The sequence below is a fragment of the Schistocerca gregaria genome, chromosome X (genome assembly GCF_023897955.1).
Source record: "Schistocerca gregaria isolate iqSchGreg1 chromosome X, iqSchGreg1.2, whole genome shotgun sequence".
Taxonomy (NCBI): domain Eukaryota; kingdom Metazoa; phylum Arthropoda; class Insecta; order Orthoptera; family Acrididae; genus Schistocerca; species Schistocerca gregaria.
The window spans coordinates 601,710,200-601,733,277 of NC_064931.1; the positions used below are offsets into that span (position 1 = coordinate 601,710,200).

A 23,078-nucleotide genomic window follows, 5' to 3' on the forward strand; every position below is an offset into this window, starting at 1 on the left:
TAGCGTTGCGCAGTTGGAGGTGCAATTCACACTTAGTGCCTGGCAGAGGGTTTATTGAACCATTTTCATATTACTGCTCTACCATTCCACTCTCGAATGGCGCTTTGTAAAAAGGAACACCTAAATCTTTCCGTTCGAACTCTAATTTCTCTTATTTTATTATGATGATCATTTCTCCCTACGTAGGTGGGTGTCAATAAAATATTTTCGCATTCGGAAGAGAAAGTTGGTAATTGAAATTTCGTAAATAGATGTCGCCGCAAAGAAAACCGCCTTTATTTCAATGACTGCCACCCCAACTCGCGTATCCTATCAGTGACACTCTCATCCCTATTGCACGATAACACGAAACCAGCTGCCCTTCTTTGCACTTTTTCGATGTCCTCTGTCAATCCTACCTGGTAAGGATCCCACACCGCGCAGCAATATTCCAGCCGAGGACGGACAAGTGTAATGTAGGCTGTCTCTTTAGTGGGTTTGCCGCATCTTCTAAGTGTTCTGTCAACAAAGCACAGTCTTTGTTTCGCCTTCCCCACAATATTATTTATGTGGTCTTTCCAACTTAAGTTGCTCGTAATTTTAATTCCCAGGTATTTAGTCAATTGACAGCCCTTAGATTTGTGCGATTTATCGTGTACCCAAAATTCATCGGATTTCTTTTAGTACCCATGTGGATGACCTCTCACTTTTCTTTGTTTAGTGCCAATTGCCACTTTTCGCACCATACAGAAATTCTCTCTAGATCATCTTGTAATTGGAATTGATCGTCTGATGATTTTACTAGACGGTAAATTACAGCGTCATCTGCAAACAGTCCAAGGGGGCTGCTCAGATTATCGCCCAGATCATTTATATAAATCAGGAACAGCAGGGGGCCTATGCCACCATCTTGCGAAACGCCAGAGATCACTTCTGTTCTAATCGATGATTTACCGTCTCTGAGAGGAAATCACGAATCCAGTCACACAACTGAGACGATACTCCATGTGCACGCAATTTGATTAATAGTCGCTTGTGAGGAACGGTATCAAAAGCCTTCTGGAAAACTAGGAATATGGAATCGATCTGAGATTCCTTGTCGACAGCACTCATTACTTCATGGGAATAAAGAGCTAGCTGTGTTGCATAAGAACGATATTTTCCGAATCCGTGTTGGTTATGTATCAACAACTCATTTTCTTCAAGGTGATTCATAATGTTCGAGTACAGTAAACGCTCTAAACTCCTACTGCAAACTGAGGTCAGTGATATGGGTCTTTAATTAGATGGGTTACTCCTATTTCCTTTCTTCTACGTCTAAATCTACATACATACTCCGCAATCCACCATACGGTGCGTGGCGGAAGGTACCTCGTACCAAAACTAGCATCTTCTCTCCCGATTCCACTCCCAAACAGAACGGGGGAAAAATGACTGCCTATATGCCTCTGTGCGAGCCCTAATCTCTCTTATCTTTGTGGTCTTTCCGCGAGATATAAGTTGGCGGCAGTAAAATTGTACTGCAGTCAGCCTCAGATTCTGGTTCTCTAAATTTCCTCAGCGATTCACGAAAAGAACGCCTCCTTTCCTCTAGAGACTTCCACCCGAGTTCCTGAAGCATTTCCGTAACACTCGCGTGATGATCAAACCTACCAGTAACAAATCAAGCACCCGCCTCTGAATTGCTTCTATGTCCTCCCTCAACCCGGCCTGATAGGGATCCCAAATGCTCGAGCAAGACTCGAGCGTATTGGTCGTATTAGTGTTTTATAAGCGGTCTCCTTTACAGATGAACCACATCTTCCCAAAATTCTACAAATGAACCGAAGACGACTATCCGCCTTCCCCACAACTGCCATTACATGCTTGTCCCACTTCATATCGCTCTGCAATGTTACGCCCAAATATTTAATCGACGTGACTGTGTCAAGCGGTACACTAATAATGGAGTAATCAAACATTATGGGATTCTTTTTCCTATTCATCTGCATTAATTTACATTTATCTATATTTAGAGTTAGCTGCCATTCTTTACACCAATCACAAATCATGTCCAAGTCATCTTGTATCCTCCTACAGTCACTCAACGACGATACCTTCCCGTACACCACAGCATCATCAGTAAACAGCCGCACATTGCTATCCACCCTATCCAAAAGATCATTTATGTAGATAGAAAACAACAGCGGGCCTATTGGTGTGATCTGTGCTACTTTCCAGTCTTTAGGAACAGGCCTTTCGTCAAGTGAGCGGTTGTATACGATTGCTAAGAAAGGCGCTATTGTGTTTGCATCCTCTGAAAGGAACCTGATTGGTATACCAGGGATCACGAAGATAAAATGCGAGAAATTGATACTTATACGGAGGCATTTAGACAATCATTTTTTTTCTCGTTCCGTTTGCGTTTGGAACAGGAAAGTAAATGAGTAGCATTTTTATGAGGTACCCTGCGCTACGCGCCGCAAGGTGGATGGCGGAGTATCGATGTAGATGTAGATGCGTTAGTTCTAACGTCTCTTACTTCATATACCGACAGTTACCGTTTAGAAGTATACGCACAGTTCTCAATTTTGTCACTGTCTATGTTCATCATTTTCTTGGACATTACTCAAAATCTTTCTTTCTCTCTTGCTCAGTTTCTCGTTGACACTTTTCTCTGTTGTTTGCGAAGCCCTCTTGCAGTAGTGTTTTCGAAGTGGAAGCCACATTTCTGATGTCGACGATCCGTAGGTTCCGGTTCCAGAGTAGGAGCGTGGGGTAATTGTTGCTGTCGGTTTCCCGAAAGTCCCGCTATACGCGGGCGCGTCGGTTTTTGCGGGCGCGTGGTGGGGCTGGGTGCTGGCGGCTGGCCGCGAGGAGCAGTGACCGCGCGAGCCAGAGGCTGTCCAACCATGGCCGTGACCGCGCCGCTGCCGCTGCCGCTGCTGCTGCTCCTGGCGCTCGCGGTGGGCGCGCACCTGGCCGCAGCAGCCTCCGGTAAGTGCACACTGCCTACTGCGCGACCACATCGCTTTTCACGTCGTATTGCCTGTGTCAGGCTTTTGGTTTCGTCAGATGTAAAACCAGTGAATTTAGCCAGTTGGTGGAAAGGTAGGACCATCAGCTTGAAATAAATAACTGATGGTTCAAACTTGCCCTCAGTCGGCTGGGTTCACTCATTTGTTTCCTGATCCGTGTATATGATTTCTTTGTCTCTCCTAGTAGTTCTATGAAATGCACTTCCCCGTATTGTTAGGTGCGCAATTCTCGGGGTTCCAGTAGTTTTTGTTCTAAAAGTCTGTACAGGGTGTCCCAGGAGACACGGCCAGTTTTCCAGGATATGACACGAACGATAATTCGAAGTAAAAAAGGCCAGTAAAAATGGGCTCTAAAATTCATACCTTAAGAGCCATCAAAACATCTTCGTCTTACATACTGTCAAACAAATCTCTTCTACTACAATCTCCTTACTTTCCATATTCTGGGAGGAGACAGTACGTACAGAAAGGTAAAAAGAAAAAATTGTCTAGTAAACATGGGCTCTGAAATGCATACCTTAAAAGATACGAGCATACGTTCAGTAGAAATAAGTTTCACAATAGGGAAGAAGAGCAAATGCCCATAGAGCTTAAAGTATCCACTTCGAGTCCATATTTACTGGAAATGGTTTGTTTTTTTTCTTGTCCAGTGACCGCTCCGCTCCAAATATGGAATGCGAAGAGCTTGCAGTAGGAGGAATTTGTAAGCGTAGACTTCTCCGGCCGTTGTCATTGTCAGTAAAATTTTTCTGGGTTGTTACCCGCACTGTCAGTATATAAAATTTTCCGATGTTTCGGCCACAATTGCAAGTGGCCTTCCTCAGGGTTGTGCTGAGCTGACAATGCGGTCAACAGCCCAGAAGAGTTTTATTGACTACAAGAGATTTGTTTCTAGTATTGTCGATGAATAAGTGCCCATAATTCTTAAGATATGCATTTTAGAGCACGTTTACTAGAATTTTTTGCTTCGGTTGGCCGTTCCTGTCACATCCCTGAATACTGATCATTCCTCCTGGAACACTCTGTATATATCTTTTATGGTGTCTCATTTATGTTGACCACCCCAAATAACTTTTTGTATAGAAGGAAAATAAATCATGTTTCAAGCAAATGTCGTTTAGCTATCAGGTTGACATTAGCCAGCACAACTGGCTTCCTTGCAACTTTGTTCATTGCGAAGGTCCGAACACCAGTACGTCTTTTTTTAAATTGCATCTGATATTTTTTAAATTGCTAAGTCACTGTTTCTCCTCAAGGCCTGTTGAAAAATATGGCATAGTTTATCATTAACGTTAAGATGACGTTATTAAAAACGTAACACAAAAGTGACTTTGACTCTCCTGTGTTAGTGTTGGTACACAGTAAACGTATATTGGAGAGCTCTTTGTCTAAGATTACCAGTGGCGGCACGAAATCAAACATATACATTATTGAACAAACTGAAGGGAAGAACACGAAATGAGTGCATGTGAAACATGTAGACAGAAGAATGGGTTATAGATGGACCAAGGAAGTCCTTTACTCGGCTCCAAGAGCTGTTAAAAGATAGAGATACGACCTAATGGAAGCCATATAGATAATATGTAGGAGGAGGAATGATATATGCCATTGAAGACCGTAATGGATATAAATATCTAGAAGAGGCCTTTACCCAGTAGTGAATGCTATAGATGCCAGTGTGATTATGTGTGTGTGTGTGTGTGAGAGAGAGAGAGAGAGAATTTAAAAGCGGAAGCAGAAATTGTAAGATATATCTCCATTTGCACACTTTGGGCTCCATGTTATAACCAATACAATACGTCTCAGGATGTGTGGTGGCAGCGTAACTATTGGCAGCAGTTGCAGTTATTAGAATGGTCTCCAGTTGCATACTACTAGGCTCTAATTTTCTTTATTCTTTTCTTGGAACTTTCGTCCTGACAATCCTAAAGTGCGCTTCGTCATCAAGTATACAGTACCTGTGTTGGGCAGCAACTGAAAAAAGAAATAAGAAATAAAATGAAAATGAAAATAAAAAATGAGGTTCAAGCTTCGTCAGAAATATTTTAGGGACTGCGTAAAAGCGTAAACCTGGCTTGGCGCACAGCTAACTGAACTCCGCAAGTAGAGCATCTTAAAAAACTTCATGCGCTTCCTCATTGATAAACTGTTGTGTCGTAATTCACCATAATATGGAAAATTCAACATACTCCATAAACAAAACGGTTGGCAGAGAAGAGGAAGCACTGAAGGAGAGTGAGCTGCAGAAACGAACAATAACAATCAGCTCCATTATGAGAATGAACGTACAAGAACAGCTCAGGATGTATTGGACGGAAATGCTGAGCGACTACTACTGACCATTCTCTAAATTATTAATTTGGCAAAATTATGCAAATGATGCAGTCTGACACGGTACGTGCTTGCTGTGTGAGGATGCAGGGGGAATTGGCCACTGCCCTCTAAGACACAAAAATGTAGATGGCAGCCAGCCGCATTGGAACTCCTGTTTCGGGATGTATCAGTTACAGAGAAACCGGTGCATCCCACGCGGAACCTCCGGTGGGGCAGGTTCTGTTTTCCGTGGGCGCTAAATGCCTTCCAGCGACCCGCGCACTTGAGGGCGATGGCCCTTCGAGGCAAAGGACCATTGTGTAAGCTGATTACCTGGTCTCGCCAATTCGCCTGAAAAACAGGATGAGGCATTGTCGGACGCTGATAGAGCAATTGAGCCAGCACGACAGTTCTCTCCTGACAGTTTTTTAATGAACACTATATGAGAGGATCATTTTACAACACTCGTTTACTAAGATCTCGTTAACGCACTGAGTTTAGAAATTAAAAAAAGTTTTTATTTATTTAAAAGGTTATAAACATATAATAGAACTACTACAATACTCAAAATCTTGTACATGGTTGCACGTTCAGAGACCGTAATAGTTACAATTGAAAGAAAATCAGCCCTCGGTCACTATTTTTAACAAATTAACCTGGTTTCGACACTACTAGGAGTGTCTTGCTCAGAATTTAAATCAAAGCATGGTCGATATTCAATAACATGTTCACAGAATTTTGACTAAAAACGTATGATGGAGTATAAGTACGGAAACGTGAAAGACTGGCAGTACTTATACGTCATTTATAAAATAATAAATATGCCAAAAGGGCATTAGTCACAAAAATATTAAAGATAAAGAAAAATGTGATGGCGGGCCACTAAGGGCTGCTCGTTACTTGCGTGGTGCAGGTTACAAAACGGACTCTTGATTTAAATTCTGAGGAAGACACTCCTAGCAGCGTCGAATCCAAGTTAATTTGTTAAAAATAGTGACCGAAGGCTGATTTTCTTTCAATTGTACTACAATAATTATTTATAATGAACACATTACTGCACTTAAATGTTGCAGAAATTAGATTGTACTTTATATACACACATACACAAAAATGATTTGTCTAAAAATAAGAAATAAAACAGATTAACCAACATCTTAGAATTTTAAAGAGTAGTAGAAGATATTTGTTTGGTGGGTTGTGTAGACCGTGCAGTCTCATGTTTTCCGCATGATTTTGAGCATCATTCAAAGGCGAGTCAAACGTTTCTCTAATGTGTTTTATATCTTACTTTTAGACAAATCATTTCACAAGACATAAACCCCCCTTTTTAAAAAAATTTCATTATATCAATTTTTTCATAGTTAAATATCACACCAATGTTACTTTTTATGCGCAACATAGTTAGGCTTTGAAGAAGTGTACTTTTTGACACTTCGTTTACATAGCTAGCAGCACTTCTTCGCGAAATATTTCAATTTTCCTCAACACAAAAATTAAGTTTTTCTTAATTACCCGGATTACTTTCAGCAAATTAAACCCCTTTTCTGCAAAACTAGACTTCACGCTGGACAGTTTGACATAGATTTGTCCATTTCCCACTCATTGGTTACGGAAATTCGGGCAAAAATCCATTGTGTAATTTTCCCTCAAATCGGTAATTAAGTTTCTTTTCAATCACCCTTATTACTTTCAAGCAATCAAATACTGTTTTACGAAACTACACCTCACGCTCCTCAGTTCGATATCCAATTTCTCCATTTCCCACCCTTCATTTGGCTATGGAAATTTGAACAAAAATCCATTGTATGATTTCTAGGGAATCTTGTCTTCGCTCCTGTCAAACACTTTGCAAAAAATAGTTTACACTTGGAAAATCTACAAGGGTGTGACATGTGAGATGGGTGACAACTATCCCGGGTATAGGTGGCAGTCGCCTCAAAACAGAGTCCGCATCAATGAGTTCAGTATTTGCAACATCGTATCCAATACTTATACACCGTGCGAGGCGGTACACTGTTTGGAACACTGGACTCATATGCGGCAGAACGCTGTTCAAATCCCCATCCCACCATCCAGATTTTGATTTTTTTGTGGTTTTCCTAAGTCGTTGAAGGGGAATTCCAGGACAGCGCCTTTCAAAAGAACAAAGCCGATTTCCTTTCCGGTATCTGAGCTTGTGCTCAGTCTCTAATGGCATCATCGCCAACAGAACATTAAACCCTGACCCTACTTCCTATCAAAACTCATGTGCTCGATCCACTTGGGAGGCATCAACCGGAGGTTCCGCCTCATCTGCGAAAGCCTTGACTACTGATTTTTGAAACCTCATTATTGAAAAGTAAAACCCGCTTGAAAGGAAGGAAGATTAATATTTTACGTCCAGTCGTCAAATACATTATTAAGGTTCAAATGGCTCTGAGCACTATGGGACTTAACATCTTTGGTCATCAGTCCCCTAGAACTTAGAACTACTTAAACCTAACTAACCTAAGGACATCACACACATCCATGCCCAAGGCAGGATTCGAACCTGCGAGCGTAGCAGTCGCGCGGTTCCGGACTGAGCGCCTTAACCGCGAGACCACCGCGGCCGGCTACATTATTAAGGACCCAGCACAAGCTCGAATTAAGGATGTCTGACGAGGGTCTGTCTACTGCCAGCGCCGATGTGGTTTTTAGGCAGTTTTTCACATCCGACTAGATGGATAGCTGTCTGATACCCACGTCCCGCCTCAGATATATGATTCACAAACATTTTGAAAACTTTCTCACACTTTCACAGGGGATTATGCTAGACTGCAAACAGATGGGGTTCACAAACCGAGGGAAGGGGTGGCAACGGGAAGGGCATCCGTTCGTCATCCACCACTAACATTGCTCAATCGAAACTAGAATACCGACCCCTTGAAGACACATGGTAAGTCCAGAAAAAGGAAGGAGGCCACTGAAAAGTAGGGCAGGAATTAACTAGTGACATGAAGCAGATACTTGGGTACAAGGGTACACGCATGCATGTGTTTTACTTAGGCTAATCATGGCTTGTACAGATTCCATCAGTCATTCTGGAGACCTCTTCAGCCAGATAATTCCGATCTTCTGACTCAAACTGTGGATACATAACATATCTCTACCTTTTGGTTCAAATACAATCGAGGAAAGATAGAATTTTGTTTTATTAAATTTCCGTTACTTTTTTGGTAATATTTTGGAGTAGTTAATAGTAGTAATATCTGTTTTGTATTAGGCGCCGTAGATTTCTCGGTGGCACATGTATGTGTTCGGAAAAATAATCCGTTCTAAGTGGAAAATAAGTATGTGTAGCCTCCTAGGTCTCACGAAAGTACACTCACAAGTACAAATACTACATCTTAGACAAGTAGTGCCGCAAATACGACACGTGCATAAACAACATTTTCACTTATGAAATTAGCTGATTTGTTAGTTATTTTCGAAAAGCATTTTTAACTTTCAGAGCTTCCATTGAGTTCATCTACATTATTATTTCGCTATTCACCGAACGGTGTGTCCACTCTCAGATGACGCAGGGGAAGGAGGATTGTCGATTTCACTTCGAATAAGCTTGATTTCTCTACTTTTATTGCTATGCGAAATGTATGTGTGAGGAGTTTATAGGTTTTGTCTGATACCGAAGGTCCCCTCTCTTAATATTGAGATTCAACAGCTGCGTGACGCATGGCGTAATTCTAGTAGAGACTCCCACAGGGGTTTGTTAAGCATTTCTGCGAGGTTCTCGTGCTGACCTACCTGACTTGTAACGCTTACTCATCTCTTCTCTAGGCTTTCCAATAATTCGTCGTAGCAAGTCTCCGAGACTGGCGAACAATGCTCATGAGTACTTCGGACGAATGTTTCGTCACCGACCTCCGCGCATAATTTTAGTTCCCTAGGATTGTTCCAGTAAATACCAGTCTAGTCTCTAGTATCTACACTGGTGTCCAAAATTAAAGCAACAATCGAAAATTTTGCAAGTTTGCGATTATTTTGCCAAAAAAAATAGTATAAACAGGTGATTCTTAAAGTAGAAACAATGTAAAGAATACAGAACGCAAACAACTGCTACATGCATACCTGTAGACAAAAACGTTCTTCGTTTTATTTCCAACTTAACGGATTTGCACACATATTCCGACAACTGGTTAATGAGTTCAGTATGGGGTGTGACCACCTCCGACAACAGTACAGGCCTGACAACGACGTGGCCTGCTTTGAATGATGTCACAAGTCTCATGTTGAGGCAATAACGCCCATCCTTCCTGCAGAGCTGCTCGCAAGTCTTGGAGACTGCCTTGTGGATGCTGGCGTGATGTAACCCGTCTCCCTAGTGCATCCCAGACATGCTCTATGGAATTCAAATCGACAGAGCGAACAGGTCGCGCCAAGCATGCAATATCTTCAGTTTCCAAGAAACCATCAGCCACTTGTGCTCTATGAGGTCGAGCATTATCGTCCATCAGTACAGAATCTGGGCCAACAGCACCTCGCAACAACTGCACATAAGGTCCTAAGATCTCGTAACAGTGCCTAACAGCAGTTAAACTGTCACAGTACCTGACAGCAGTTAAACCTTGCTTATTTAACTGCATAATTTCATGAAGAGGTGTTCCAGTGGTCAACATAATCCCTGCCCACACCATTTGGGATCATCCTCGATATCGGTCTCTTCCCGCAATGTTTGCGTCACGAAATCGTGTTCAGCGTTCACTCCAGATACGACTCCATAGATAATCACTCTCCAGAGCAAACCGGGACGCATCTTTCAAAAGAAAATCGGCCTATTATTCGACCGTTCCAGGTAGCATGTTGACGACTCCATTATAGACGTTCCCTTCTGTGAAGACGCGTCAGAGATACACATAACGGCATGTCTCCGGCAATAAAGCCACTCTGCCAAAACCTTCTCTAACCCTTTTGCTCCAATACGATACGTCCAATGAATGCTGCGAGGTCAGATGCCAGTTGCAGTGCAGTACTAAGGCGGTACCGCCGTGAGCTTGCAGCCAAGTAACGGTCCTTTCCTTCTGACGTCACACGTGGTCGGCCCGCTCTGGTCTTTGGGATACAGTTTCGGTCTGTATAAACTGTACCCACGTCCGAAAAAAAAAACAGAACGACTCACATTAAGCCATCGGGCCACATCAGTTTGCGAATGTACTGCTTCCATTCTTCCTTTGTCCCTCCACCGGAGACAGTCTGGTAGGAGTTTTTTCTGTGCCATACTGCACCATCTGTGACTCTGTACACAGCGATTGTGGGTGTGGGACTACCCGGCAAACACTACCCCGTTTGATAGGTGCCCAGCCGTCATCGTTGGCGTGGTTGTCCGTTGAGCGGAGTGCCGTCTTCCCTGTAGAACACTATAGTACGGACGTCTGTTGACAGTTTGTATGATTATATCGTTCATACTGGATGGAGTCCGCCCAAGGTAGCTGAGTGGTCAGTGCGACAGAATGTAGCCGGCACGGTAGCTCAGCCTGTTTGGTCAGAGGGTTTAGCTACCCTCTGTAATTAAAAAAAAAAAAACTGAGTGAAGGAATCAACGAACAACATGAACGAGTGTGATCGGACGCCCGCCACGAACAAAGTCAACGTACAATATAGAACAAAATGAGATTTTTTTTTAAAAAGAAAGAATATCAATCCTTAGGGCCCAGGTTCGATTCCCGGCTGGGTCGGAGATTTTCTCCGCTCAGGGACTGGGTGTTGTGTTATCCTAATCATCATCATTTCATCCCTATTGACACGCAAGTCGCCGAAGTGGCATCAAATCGAAAGACTTGCACCCGGCAAACGGTTTACCCGACGGGAGGCCCTAGTCACACGACATTTACATTTACTCAGGACGGAGTAGCAGCGATTTGTTGCTTTTAGATTTGACACCAGTGTACTTAAATCTTTGTGGATGGACATTAAACATTTTTGAAGGATTCCAATAACAGATCGCCGAAGTAACAGTAAAGCAATAAGGAATCTCAATCATGTATCTTTTCCTCCTTTTTCTGTACAAAGACGCTTTCAGCTAGCTTTAACTACCAAATATTTGTGTGGATTTACTTTACTTTGTTACTTCAGACGCATGTTCCCTAGAGTCACCATTTACCTACGGCTCTGGTTGCTTACTCCTAGAGTTTAATCTCCCTGAACAACTTACTTTCGTTCTAGTGAAATTCTAGAATGAATTTAAAACAAAAGGTACAAGATCGAGTTCCCAAATATCTTCTTTGTCCTGTCAAATACACAGTCTCTAAAGACTTCGACATCCATTCGGCAGCAGATTGTAAGTCAATAAGCAGACTGTTTCAACTGGTACACCATACGTCGTTTTCTTTTTCCCGCTGTGGCGAAATGCAATGTACCTAGCACTCTTCTTCTTTCGTTCTGATAATCCGACACATAGATCAAAAACCTCGTCCTACCATTTGGTATCACTGTTAACCAGTTTCAATTGTCATGGGAAAAAGTTTGTCATTTCTACAGATATATTCCGCAAGTCATGTGTAATGCGTAGAGGAGAGTACTTCGCCTGAATATGTCACTTTGTATCCTATGTCATTCGCATACGAAGTAGGCGGGGGTGGGGGAATGACAATCTATATTGCCTCGGTACTTACTCTAATCTTTGTTACTTTATTCTCATGACTCCTGCTGGACAATCGAAAGGCTCACAGTCTTCCTTGAAAACCTGTTCTATAAATTTACTCAGCCGGCCGGAGTGGCAGAGTGGTTCTAGGCGCTACAGTCTGCAACCGCACGACCGCTACGGACGCAGGTTCGAATCCTGCCTCGGGCATGGATGTGTGTGATGTCGTTAGGTTAGTTAGGTTTAAGTAGTTCTAAGTTCTAGGGGACTGGTGACCTAAGCTGTTAAGTCCCATAGTGCTCAGAGCCATTTGAACCATTTGAAATTTACTCAACAGCCCTTCCCCTTTCTTCCCCATTCAGGGTGAATCAAGAGGAAAGGTACATTCTTTAAGGGGTGATAGTATTAGGAATTCTGAACAAAAAGCGTCACATGAACATATGCCCTAAGCCTAACTGTTTCCGAGGAAACAAATGAAAACAGTGGGGAACAGGACGAATGTAAGTAACAGCAATGAAACATTGTGATCAATATTTTGTTTAATCGTGTACATTTCCTCACAGAAGGTGTTCAAAAAGTCCATTGTCAACTGCGTTTCATTCTGAAGCTCTTGCAGACATCTGCTGTGTTGCTAATCTGAGCTCATTCGTACGGAACGCAGTAGTATATATATTCTGTTCGTTGATGAGTCAACATTACCCGTAGCGACCTCAATAACAAGCGCAACTCTAACGTGTGGGCAGATGAAAATCTGCCCGTTATTGTGGAAATAAATTTTCGACTAAGTTGTTCAGTGAAGGCGTGGTGCAAAATATGTAACCAGGTTACTTGGAGAATATTCCGACGCCGTATGTACTTTCAGCACGACTGGCGCCCGTGATTATCAAACATCTATGTGTCGGACACGGTTAAGAGTAGGGCATCTGTCAATTTGAAGTATTTTGTTCGGAATCACCAATACTATCAGACATCAAAGCATGTACTTTCCTCCTGACTGATCCTGTATTCATTTTTGCGTTCCCATGCAACCCTGCTACACTTACGTTTGGGCTATGCTGACCTTTTACGATCCTAGCCCTTAGTCTCAGAATTTATTCGGTATCTGCCGTTATGTCTGCTTCATAAGGACACCAAGGGTCTGAACGTCCCTCTATATATGATTGCATTGCCGTCTTGCATTCGGTTCCCTTTAAAAATGCTCCACAATTTTCAGAACCCCGCCGATAAGTCTGTCTTCCATTCGCGTATCCCTCTACTGATCCCAAGTCTTCCTGTTTTTATATCTACATGTACATACATCCTACGCAAGATACCATATGCTGCATGTACCTCAGCTAGTCATTCCCTTTTCTGTTCCACTCGCAAATGGAGCGAGCGAAAAACGACTATCTATATGCCTCCGTATGAGTCCTAATTTCTCTCACGTTGTCTTGGCGTTCCTTACATAACATGTATGTTGGCGGTGGTAGTCAGCCGGAAATGCTGGTTCTCAAAATTTTCTCACTAGTGTTCCGCGAAAAGCAATTCGTCTCTCTTCCTGGGATTCCCATTTGAGTTCACAAAGCTTCTCCGAAATACCCACGAGTTGATAGAATCTACCGGTAAGAAATCTAGCAGCACGCCTCTGAATTGTTTCAATATCTTCCTTTAACTCGACCTGGGGGGGGGGGGGGGGGGGGAGTAAGAGGAATCCCAAACACTGAAGTAGTACTCAATAGTGGGTTGCACTAATGTTCTACTCATGGTCTCCTTTATAGATCAGCTACATTTTCCTAGAATTCTCGCAATAAACCGAAGTCGACCATTCGCCTGCCCTGCTACCGATCTTACACGCTCGCTCCATTCATATCGCACTGCACTGCTACGCCTAGATATTTAATCGACGTGACACAACTAATATAGTATTGAAACATTACAGGGGTGTTTTTCCAACTCATCTGCGATAACTCACATTTTTCTATATTTAGAGCACGTTACCATTCATCACACCAAATGGAAGATCCATCTAAGTCATCACGTGTAGCCCGCCCTGCTAGCCACGCGGTCTAATGTGCTACTTCCCGAGCAGATTGCCGGCCGCGGTGGTCTCGCGGTTCTAGGCGCGCAGTCCGGAACCGTGCGACTGCTACGGTCGCAGGTTCGAATCCTGCCTCAGGCATGGATGTGTGTGAATTCCTTAGGTTAGTTAGGTTTAAGTAGTTCTAGGGGACTGATGACCATAGCAGTTGAATCCCATAGAGCTCAGAGCCATTTGAACCATTTGAACTGAGCGGATTAGTGTCGAGATCCTGTGTGCCGGCCAGCCTGTGGGTGGTTTTAAGGCGGTTTTCCATCTGCCTCGGCGAATGCGGTGCGGTTCCTCTTATTCCCCCTCAGTTACACTATGTCGGCGATTGCTGCGCAAACACTGTCTCCGCGTACGCGTACACCATAATTACTCTACCACGCAAACATTTGGGGCTACACTCGTCTCGTATCAGACGTTCCCGGGAGGGTCCACTGGTGGCCGAACCGAGCAATAACCCGGGGTTCGGTGTGGGGCGGCGGTGGGGTGGGTGGACTGCTGTTGTGGGGTTGTGAACCACTGAGGACTACGGCGGGCCGGCCGTGGTGGCCGAGCTGTTCTAGCCGCTTCAGTCCGGAACAGCGCGACTGCTACGGTCGCAGGTTCGAATCCTGCCTCGGGCATGGATGTGTGTGATGTCCTTAGGTTAGTTAGGTTTAAGTAGTTCTAAGTTCTAGGGGACTGATGACCTCAGATGTTAAGTCTCATAGTGCTCAGAGCCATCTGAACCATTTGACTACTGCGGGACGAAGCCTCTCCGCCGTTTCTAGGTCCCCGGTTCAATACAAACACACACACACACACACACACACACATCCTGTGTCGTCTACATCTACATCTACATTTATACTCCGCAAGCCACCCAACGGTGTGTGGCGGAGGGCACTTTACGTGCCACTGTCATTACCTCCCCTTTCTGTTCCAGTCGCGTATGGTTTGCGGGAAGAACGACTGTCTGAAAGCCTCCGTGCGCTCTCGAATCTCTCTAATTTTACATTCGTGTTCTCCTCGTGAGGTATAAGTAGGGGGAAGCAATATATTCGATACCTCACCCAGAAACGCACCCTCTCGAAACCTTGATAGCAAGCTACACCGCGATGCAGAGCGCCTCTCTTGCAGAGTCTGCCACTTGAGTTTGCTAAACATCTCCGTAACGCTATCACGGTTTCCAAATAACCCTGTGACGAAACGCGCCGCTCTTCTTTGGATCTTCTCTATCTCCTCCGTCAACCTGACCTGGTACGGATCCCACACTGATGAGCAATACTCAAGGATAGGTCGAACGAGTGTTTTGTAAGCCACTTCCTTTGTTGATGGACTACATTTTCTAAGGACTCTCCCAATTAATCTCAACCTGGTACCCACCTTACCAACAATTAATTTTATATGATCATTCCAATTCAAATCGTTCCGCACGCATACTCCCAGATATTTTACAGAAGTAACTGCTACCAGTGTTTGTTCCGCTATCATATAATCATGCAATAAATGATCCTTCTTTCTATGTATTCGCAATGCATTACATTTCTCTATATTAAGGGTCAGTTGCCACTCCCTGCACCAAGTGCCTATCCGCTGCAGTTCTTCCTGCATTTCGCTGCAATTTTCTAATGCTGCAACTTCTCTGTATACTACAGCATCATCCGCGAAAAGCCGCATGGAACTTCCGACACTGCAGTCACTCAACAACGACACTGTCCCATAGACAACAACGTCATCTACAAGCAGTCGCAGATTGCTGCTCACCCTGTCCGTCAGATAGTTTATTTATACAGAGAACAAGAGGCACTAGTGTTCCGTCTACAATGAGATCGTTACAAGTCGATCACTCGCTTGCTGGGTAAGGATCGAAGTCGCAGACGCCAGAAGTGAATCAGGACAACCACAGATAACTACGTCAACATCACTAGATGGCTAGTGCCAGGAAGGGAAGACAAGCGTTGTTTTATTGCTATGTTTTAAAGTTTGGCGCCTTGTCTTGTCACTGAAGAAATGTTTGCTCCATCTGTCAGGTAACAAAAAAATGGTTCAAATGGCTCTGAGCACTATGGGATTTAACTGCTGTGGTCATTAGTCCCCTAGAGCTTAGAACTACTTTAACCTAACTAACGTAAGGACGCCACACACATCCATGCCCGAGGCAGGATTCGAACCTGCGACCGTAGCGGTCGCGCGGTTCCAGACTGTAGCGCCTAGAACCGCTTGGCCACTTCGGCCGGCTGTCAGGTAACATTTTCTAGTTCTATCTACAGTTGTTCGAAGTGAAGCCGACTCTGTGTTTAGAGAAGAATGTTTCTGGAAGATTCACCAAAACACCTAAACGAGTCACAAACAGTGCATTGTTACATTACGTAATGGAACTGCATCTGAAATTTGTAACTTTCGGGGTTCTTTGAAGCAAAAAAAGATGGAAATAAAGTTGAATAAAATGCCTTTTGCTTCACATATGTTTTACCATCTTCAAAATTTAAACGCTGGTTGCTTAACCGACCAGCTGTTTTTATTTGCCATATTATCACATTGCCTCTTTACATTCTGGTCACATTGAATAACCATTAACTGTCGCGTCTGGTGGTTAGAGGTGTCAGCATGGTAGCTCAACGTGTTCGGTCAGGGAATTAGTCACCCTTTGTAATAAAAAGAAATAAATTAATTAAAACTTAGTATAGTTTTCATCCAAGGAATTTTAGAGATGTCGTACGACATTAGCACAAAACTGCAGAAGAAAATCGGAGAAGAAACTTAAGAAAAAGAAGTGATAAGGCGTGTGATTGGAAACCAAGAGGCCGCGGGATCTAATGTCGCCCGGTCCATGAAAATTTTCTACCTGTCTTTAATCTAAGTTCCATGTCTCAACGACTGTGAGGAGTCACCAGTAACGACACGTGGTTCGGATTGCACGTTAAATTGTAAGTTCCATTTCCATGGTTGCATAAAAGGGGGAGAACGGAGACACACAAGCCGCCGAAGAGACGTGCAGTCTAAGGACTTGCTCCCGGTATTTGAGAGTATCAATAACGGATGTTCATAATGTAATGGATATTACCTTTGTGTGTTTAAACTGCAGTACATTTTTAGCAACAATCTACCTAATAACAATAAATAAAATGTCTTTCGGTGTAGACATGTTTCATCGCCGCCTGCGCGGGTTTGTAGTTAGTACCCCCCCCCCCCTCCCCACTTTTCTTCGTCTGTGGCTTGCAGCATAGTTGTGAATGTTGTCTGTAGTCATTAATATTTCATCTTCTTCATGTATGGGCCGCATTTGAAACGTGATCATTTAGTAGCACCAGCTATGTTTGTAGACTAGTGTGGACTGGAACGCCAATGACAAAATTTCGGAGGTTTTACAGGGGTATTTTCTGAGTGTTGTGGTATACAGTGAGGTGAAAGAACTCATGGCATAGAGATATACAGATAGTGGTAGTATCGCGTACGCAAGGTATAAAACGGTAGTACATTGGCGGAACTATCATCCGTACTCAGGTGATTCGTGTGGAAAGGCATCCGACGTGATTATAGCCGCACGATGGCAATTAACAGACTTTGAACGCGGAATGGTAGCTGAAGCTAGGCGCATTTCCGAAATCGTTAGGGAATTCAATATTCCGAGATTCACAATGCCAAGAATGTGTCGAGAATACCAAATATCAGACATCACCTCTCTCTATGGACAGCGCGGAGGCCGACGATCTTCACTTAACGGCCGAGAGCAGCGGCGGTGACGTAGAGTTGTTAGTGTAGCCGGCCCGTGTGGCCGAGCGGTTCTAGGCGCTACAGTCTGGAACCGCGCGACCGCTACGGTCGCAGGTTCGAATCCTGCCGCGGGCATGGATGTGTGTGGTGTCCTTAGACCAGTTAGGTCTAAGTAGTTCTAAGTTCTAGGGGACTGATGACCTCAGAAGTTATGTCCCATGGTGCTCAGAGCCATTTGAACCTTTTTTTTTTTTTGTTAGTGTAAATGGCCAAGCCACACTGCCTAAAATAACCACATAAATCAATGTGGGACACACGACGACCGCATCCGTTAGGGCAGTGCGACGAAATTTGGCTTTAATAGACTATGGCAGCAGACGACCGACGCGAGTGCCGTTGCTAAGAGGACGACATCGCCTGCAGCGCCTCTCTTGAGCTAGTGACCATATCGGTTGGACCGTTGACAACTGGGAAAACTGTGGCTTGGTGAGAAGAGGCCCGATTTCAGTTGGTAAGAACTGATGGTAGAATTCGAATGTGGCGCAGACCCCACGAAGTCATGCACCCAGGTTGTCAACAAGGCACTGTGCAAACTGGTTGTGACTACATAATGGTGTGGGCTTTGTTTACATGGAAGTAACTGGGTCATTGACTGTAAATGATTATGTTCAGCTACGTGGAGACCATTTGCAGGCATTCATGGACTTCATGTTCCCAGACAACTATGGAATTTTTGTGAATGGCAATGTGCCATGTCACCGGGCTACGATTGTTCGCCATTGGTTTAAAGAACATTCTGGACAATTCGAGCGAATGATTTGGCCACCGAGAACGCCTGACATGCAATCGATCTAACATTTTTGGGGCATAATCGAGAGGTCAGTTCGTGCAGAAAATTCTGCACTGCAACACTTTTACAACTATGGACGGCTATAGAGGCAGTATGGCTCAACATTTCTGCGACTTGTTGAGTCGATTCCACATACAGTTGTGGCACTACGCCGGGCAACAGGCGGTCTGACACGACATTAGGAGGTATTTGGAAATTTGTGGTAAGCTCTTATGGGACCAAACTATCGACCTTTTCTGCAATTGGTAAACGGTCCATTATAACACGGGTAATGTATCACGAAGCAAATACCGTCCGCACTGGCGGAATGTTCCGTGATACCACGTACTTACGTTTGTGACTATTACAACGCTCTCTGTCACAAAGCGAAAAAAGTGGTCCAGTTAAAACATTCATATTTATTTACGTACTACACTAATATGTAATAAAAAAGGGGGTTCCTATTTCTTTAAAATGCAGTTGATATCCGTTTGACCTATGGCAGCGCCATATAGCGGGCCAAGCATAGCGCCATCTGGTTTCCCCCTTAAAGCTAGATAAGTTCCGTTCTTTGTAGTTTTTTGGTTTGATGCTTATTTCAAGAGATATTTGGCCGGTCACGATCAATGGGCCACCCTGTATATATATGTAAGGCGCACCGGCCATTTGACCATCTTCTTCTGTGCGGATGCACAAACAGTGCCCGAACACTAACGGGAATCGGCAAAAAGCCGCGAGTAATGAGTATAATGGGCAGGGGCGCTATGAATATAGTGCGGGACAATAAGTTGGGAATGTGGGTCTCACGGGAGGCGTGCCAGAGATGAGTCCCTGCAGTCGCTCTATCCTCTGTGTCCTCGATGGCTCACATGGATAGAGCGTCTGGCATGTAAGCAGGAGATCCCGGGTTCGAGTCCCAGTGAGAGCACACATTTTCAACTGTCCCCGTTGACTTATATCAACGCCTGTATGCAGCTGGGGGTATTAATTTCATTGTAATTTCGTGTGGAAATACTGTTGGCGTCGCGTCATTGGTTACAGCTCACTTCAGCTCTCGATACAAAGAGCGCAGCGGCCGCCCCGAGTCGAACTAAGTACACCTAATAACACATCTCGCAGCACCTGAATAGGACGGTTGGAACGGTCGTCGAAATATCGTGCAGAAAAATGGAATAAATAACTCGATTGAACACCTGGAAGCTCAACTTTATTCTCCCATCTTCTGTTTTACAAGCGAAAAGCGCGCGGGCAGAAAGATCGCATATGCAGTCACTAAAGACAGAAGATTTTCAGTTTTAGCGTTGGTCATAAGCGACATCTATGACGAAGGCTAGAGTTTTGGAAGTTTCAGAGCAATGTTTTACACCATTTAAAATATCCTAATTTCAGCGTTTCTTATAGAAATTTAATAAGCATAACTGTAATATTCACGGTCTCACCGAACCATCATGCGACGAATCACGCAGTTCTTCTTTGAACTTTCTTTGCCTCTTCTGTTAACATCGTATCTACATCTGGAATTAGAGGCGAAGGATGCGAGTGACATATCGTGTTATCACACTGTCAGTCCGATTTTCTTGGATGAAAACATTTTGATAATTATTATTAATCTCTGTCGTAGGATACAAGCGATGAAGTATTCATCTTCTTCTTTTGCTTGCACCTTTATCCCGCTGTTTTCGCAGGGTCAGCATGGTTACTATCGTATTTGGCATGGTTAATTTGAAGGGGTGACCGGATGCCCTTCCTGCTGCCACCCCGTACCCCCCGGGATGGAATCAGTGTATCCTAGCTGTCTGCATCTAGTGGAAACCATGGAATAGTGCGAACGTGTTTCAAATGTCTGCGAGTCGTGTAACTGAGGCGGGACGTGGGAAGCAGCCCAGTATTCACCTAGGTGGATGTGGAAAACCACCTAAAAACCACGTCCACGCTGGCCGGCACACCTGCCCTCGTCGTTAATCCGCCGGTCGGTTTCGATCTGGGGCCGCTGCGCCTACCCGAGTCCAGGAAGCACCGCATTAGCGCTGTCGGCTAACCTGACGGGTCACAAGTGATGAAGTATAAGCAGTGTAAATATCTTGACTGTATCTGTTCTCTATGAATTCTCATCTCTGGTATCCTTTCATTCTGTCTCTGGAGTAGACTAGATATACTGAGAGGCACAGGAGATGTAAAGTAATTTTAGTTGCAGTATTACACAACGAATAAAAGGCCTTCTTCTATAGGGGTTAGGTTTTAATGAATGAAAACATGCTCCATAACAAAACGGAAGTCCAATTATGAAGAGACACAAGTATTGGTATTAGAAATCTCAAAATGGTGTACTGAGCGAGGCGTCATTATCCAGATCTATGCTTTCCACAGTTTACCTAAAAAGCTGAAAGCAAATGCCGGGATGGTGCCTTTGAAAAGGCCGTGGCTGTGGGAAGAGTGCAGCCGAAGTACTAGGAGGTGGGTGGCGAGCTCAGCCTATTACCTCAGGAAAGATTCCCGGTATTCATTTGGTAGCAGGCTGAGTGGACCCGACACGCGGAAAAATCTCCACTCCTATCAGGATTTTGACGGGGGGCCTCCAGGACCGATGTCTAGTGCCCTACGCACCAAAGTGCCATGGCCACATAGGGTATAAGACAGGATACTAAAAGGAGTACATTTTAACAAGATAAAAACACCGGAAAACACATCTACTCAAATCAGCACAGAGTATCTTATCACTACTCTGTAATACCATCAGTGCCCAACTGACATAGGCAGTTCGATGTTATACAAAGAAAACAATTTCAGCAGTAGGTGGCGTTAGTGAAAGTAATGCCCTTGGCATGAGGTATACCCTTTATGTAAAAAAGGCTTATTAAAAATTCCATATATTATTTACACAGAAGAGCCAAAGAAACTGGCACACCTGCCTAATATCGTGTAGGGCCAACTGAGCACGCAGAAGTGCCACAGAACGACGTGACATGGGGTCAATAATGTCTGAAATAGTGCTGGAGGGAACTGACACCATCATTACTGCAGGGCTGTGCATAAATCCTTAAGGGTAGGAGGCAGTGGAGATCTCTTCTGAATAGCACGTTGCAAGGCATCCCAGATAAGCAGAACAATGTTCACTCCTAGGGAGTTTGGTGACCAGCGGAAGTGTTTAAACTCAAAAGAGTGTTCCTGGAGACTCTCTGTAGCAATTCTGAACGTGTGGGGTGTCGCATTGTTCTGTTGGAAATGCTCACGTCAATCGGAATGCACAGTGGACATCAATGGATGCAGGTGATCAGACATGATGTTTACGTACGTGTCACCTGTCAAGAGTCGAATTTAGACGTATCAGGCGTCCCATATCACTCCAACTGCACACTCCCAACACCATTACAGAGCCTCCACTAGCTTGAACAGTCCCCTGCTGACATGTAGGTTCCATGGATTCATGAGGTTGTCTCCATATCCGTACAGGTTCATCCGCTCGATACAATGAGAAACGAGACACGTCCGAGCAGGCAACATGTTTCCAGTGATCAACAGTCAGGCGAGGCGTAAAGCTTTGTGTCCTGCAGTCATCAAGACTACATGAGTGGGCCTTGACCAGGTGTCAAGCAAATACGGAAGATGGTGCAAAAGTTGATACCCAAAGGGGCGGCGATTTCGCATAACTGTCTTGTGCAGAATGAGTCGGGGCCTTGTCATGAAACAGAAACGCTCTCTTGGACAGTCTACCGTGACGCTCCGTCTTGACAGCCTACAGTAACCTCATGAGGAGGTTTGGGTGGTATCCTCCTAACACGGTTTGCCTCGTACAAGCATAATCTCTTACCACCACACTATGGGAGTCTAAAAAAAATAGTCGACATCACCTTGTCCGATGATGATATGGTCTTCTTTTTCGGTGGTAGTGAAAACACGTTTCCAATGCTTACTCTCTAACCTTTTCTCGGGATTATAGTGAAACAAACAGTATTCGCGCATGCTGATCAAGCGACTAAACAAGCGATCTTGGAAAGGACTCCTGACACAGATGCAACATTTCCGCTGCTGCTTTAGATTGAGCAGTTGCGGACAGAACCGTATCGAGGAGATTCTGTGCTTCTGGCACTACTGCCAAAGTTGCCCCCCCCCCCCTCCCCAAAAAAAGACCTTTCTGAAATTGTTTCTAAGTATATTTAACAAAATTTATCATTTTGTAAGTTGTTCTTGTTGTGGTGGTGATGGTGAAATTCAGACCTGGTTTGTTGCACCTCTCCATGCTATTCTATCCAGAGCAAGCCATCGAGCGTGTAGCGCAGTGGTTACCACACTTTACTCGCCTTTGGGAGGACGACGGTTCAAGCCCACGTGCAGCCATCCTGGTTTAAGTTTTCCATGATCTCCCTAAACGCTAAAGCGTTTAAAGCAAATGCCGGGATGGTTTCTTCGAAAGGCCCCTGTCCTTTTCCAGCCTTCTCTAACGAAAGCCTGTGCTCCCTCTCTAATGGCCTCGTCGTCGACTGGACGTTAAACACTAATCCCCTCCTCCTGTGCAAGCCTCTTTCAAATTTCTTGTCTCCCCAATTCTATTCAGTGACCGACAGCAAGTTTTGCTCAGCAACT

At 44.2% G+C, this 23,078-nt stretch overlaps 1 protein-coding gene across 1 annotated transcript in view; it reads left to right on the plus strand.

Moving 5' to 3' along the window:
* Positions 1-2,861: 2,861 nt before the first annotated feature.
* Positions 2,862-23,078, plus strand: part of LOC126298452 (uncharacterized) — a 79,557-nt gene continuing 59,340 nt past the window's right edge. Inside the window, exon 1 of the mRNA XM_049989782.1 lies at positions 2,862-2,955. Within this exon, the coding sequence (XP_049845739.1) occupies positions 2,871-2,955 (85 nt within the window). The 5' untranslated portion in view covers positions 2,862-2,870. The remainder of the gene's footprint in view (positions 2,956-23,078) is intronic.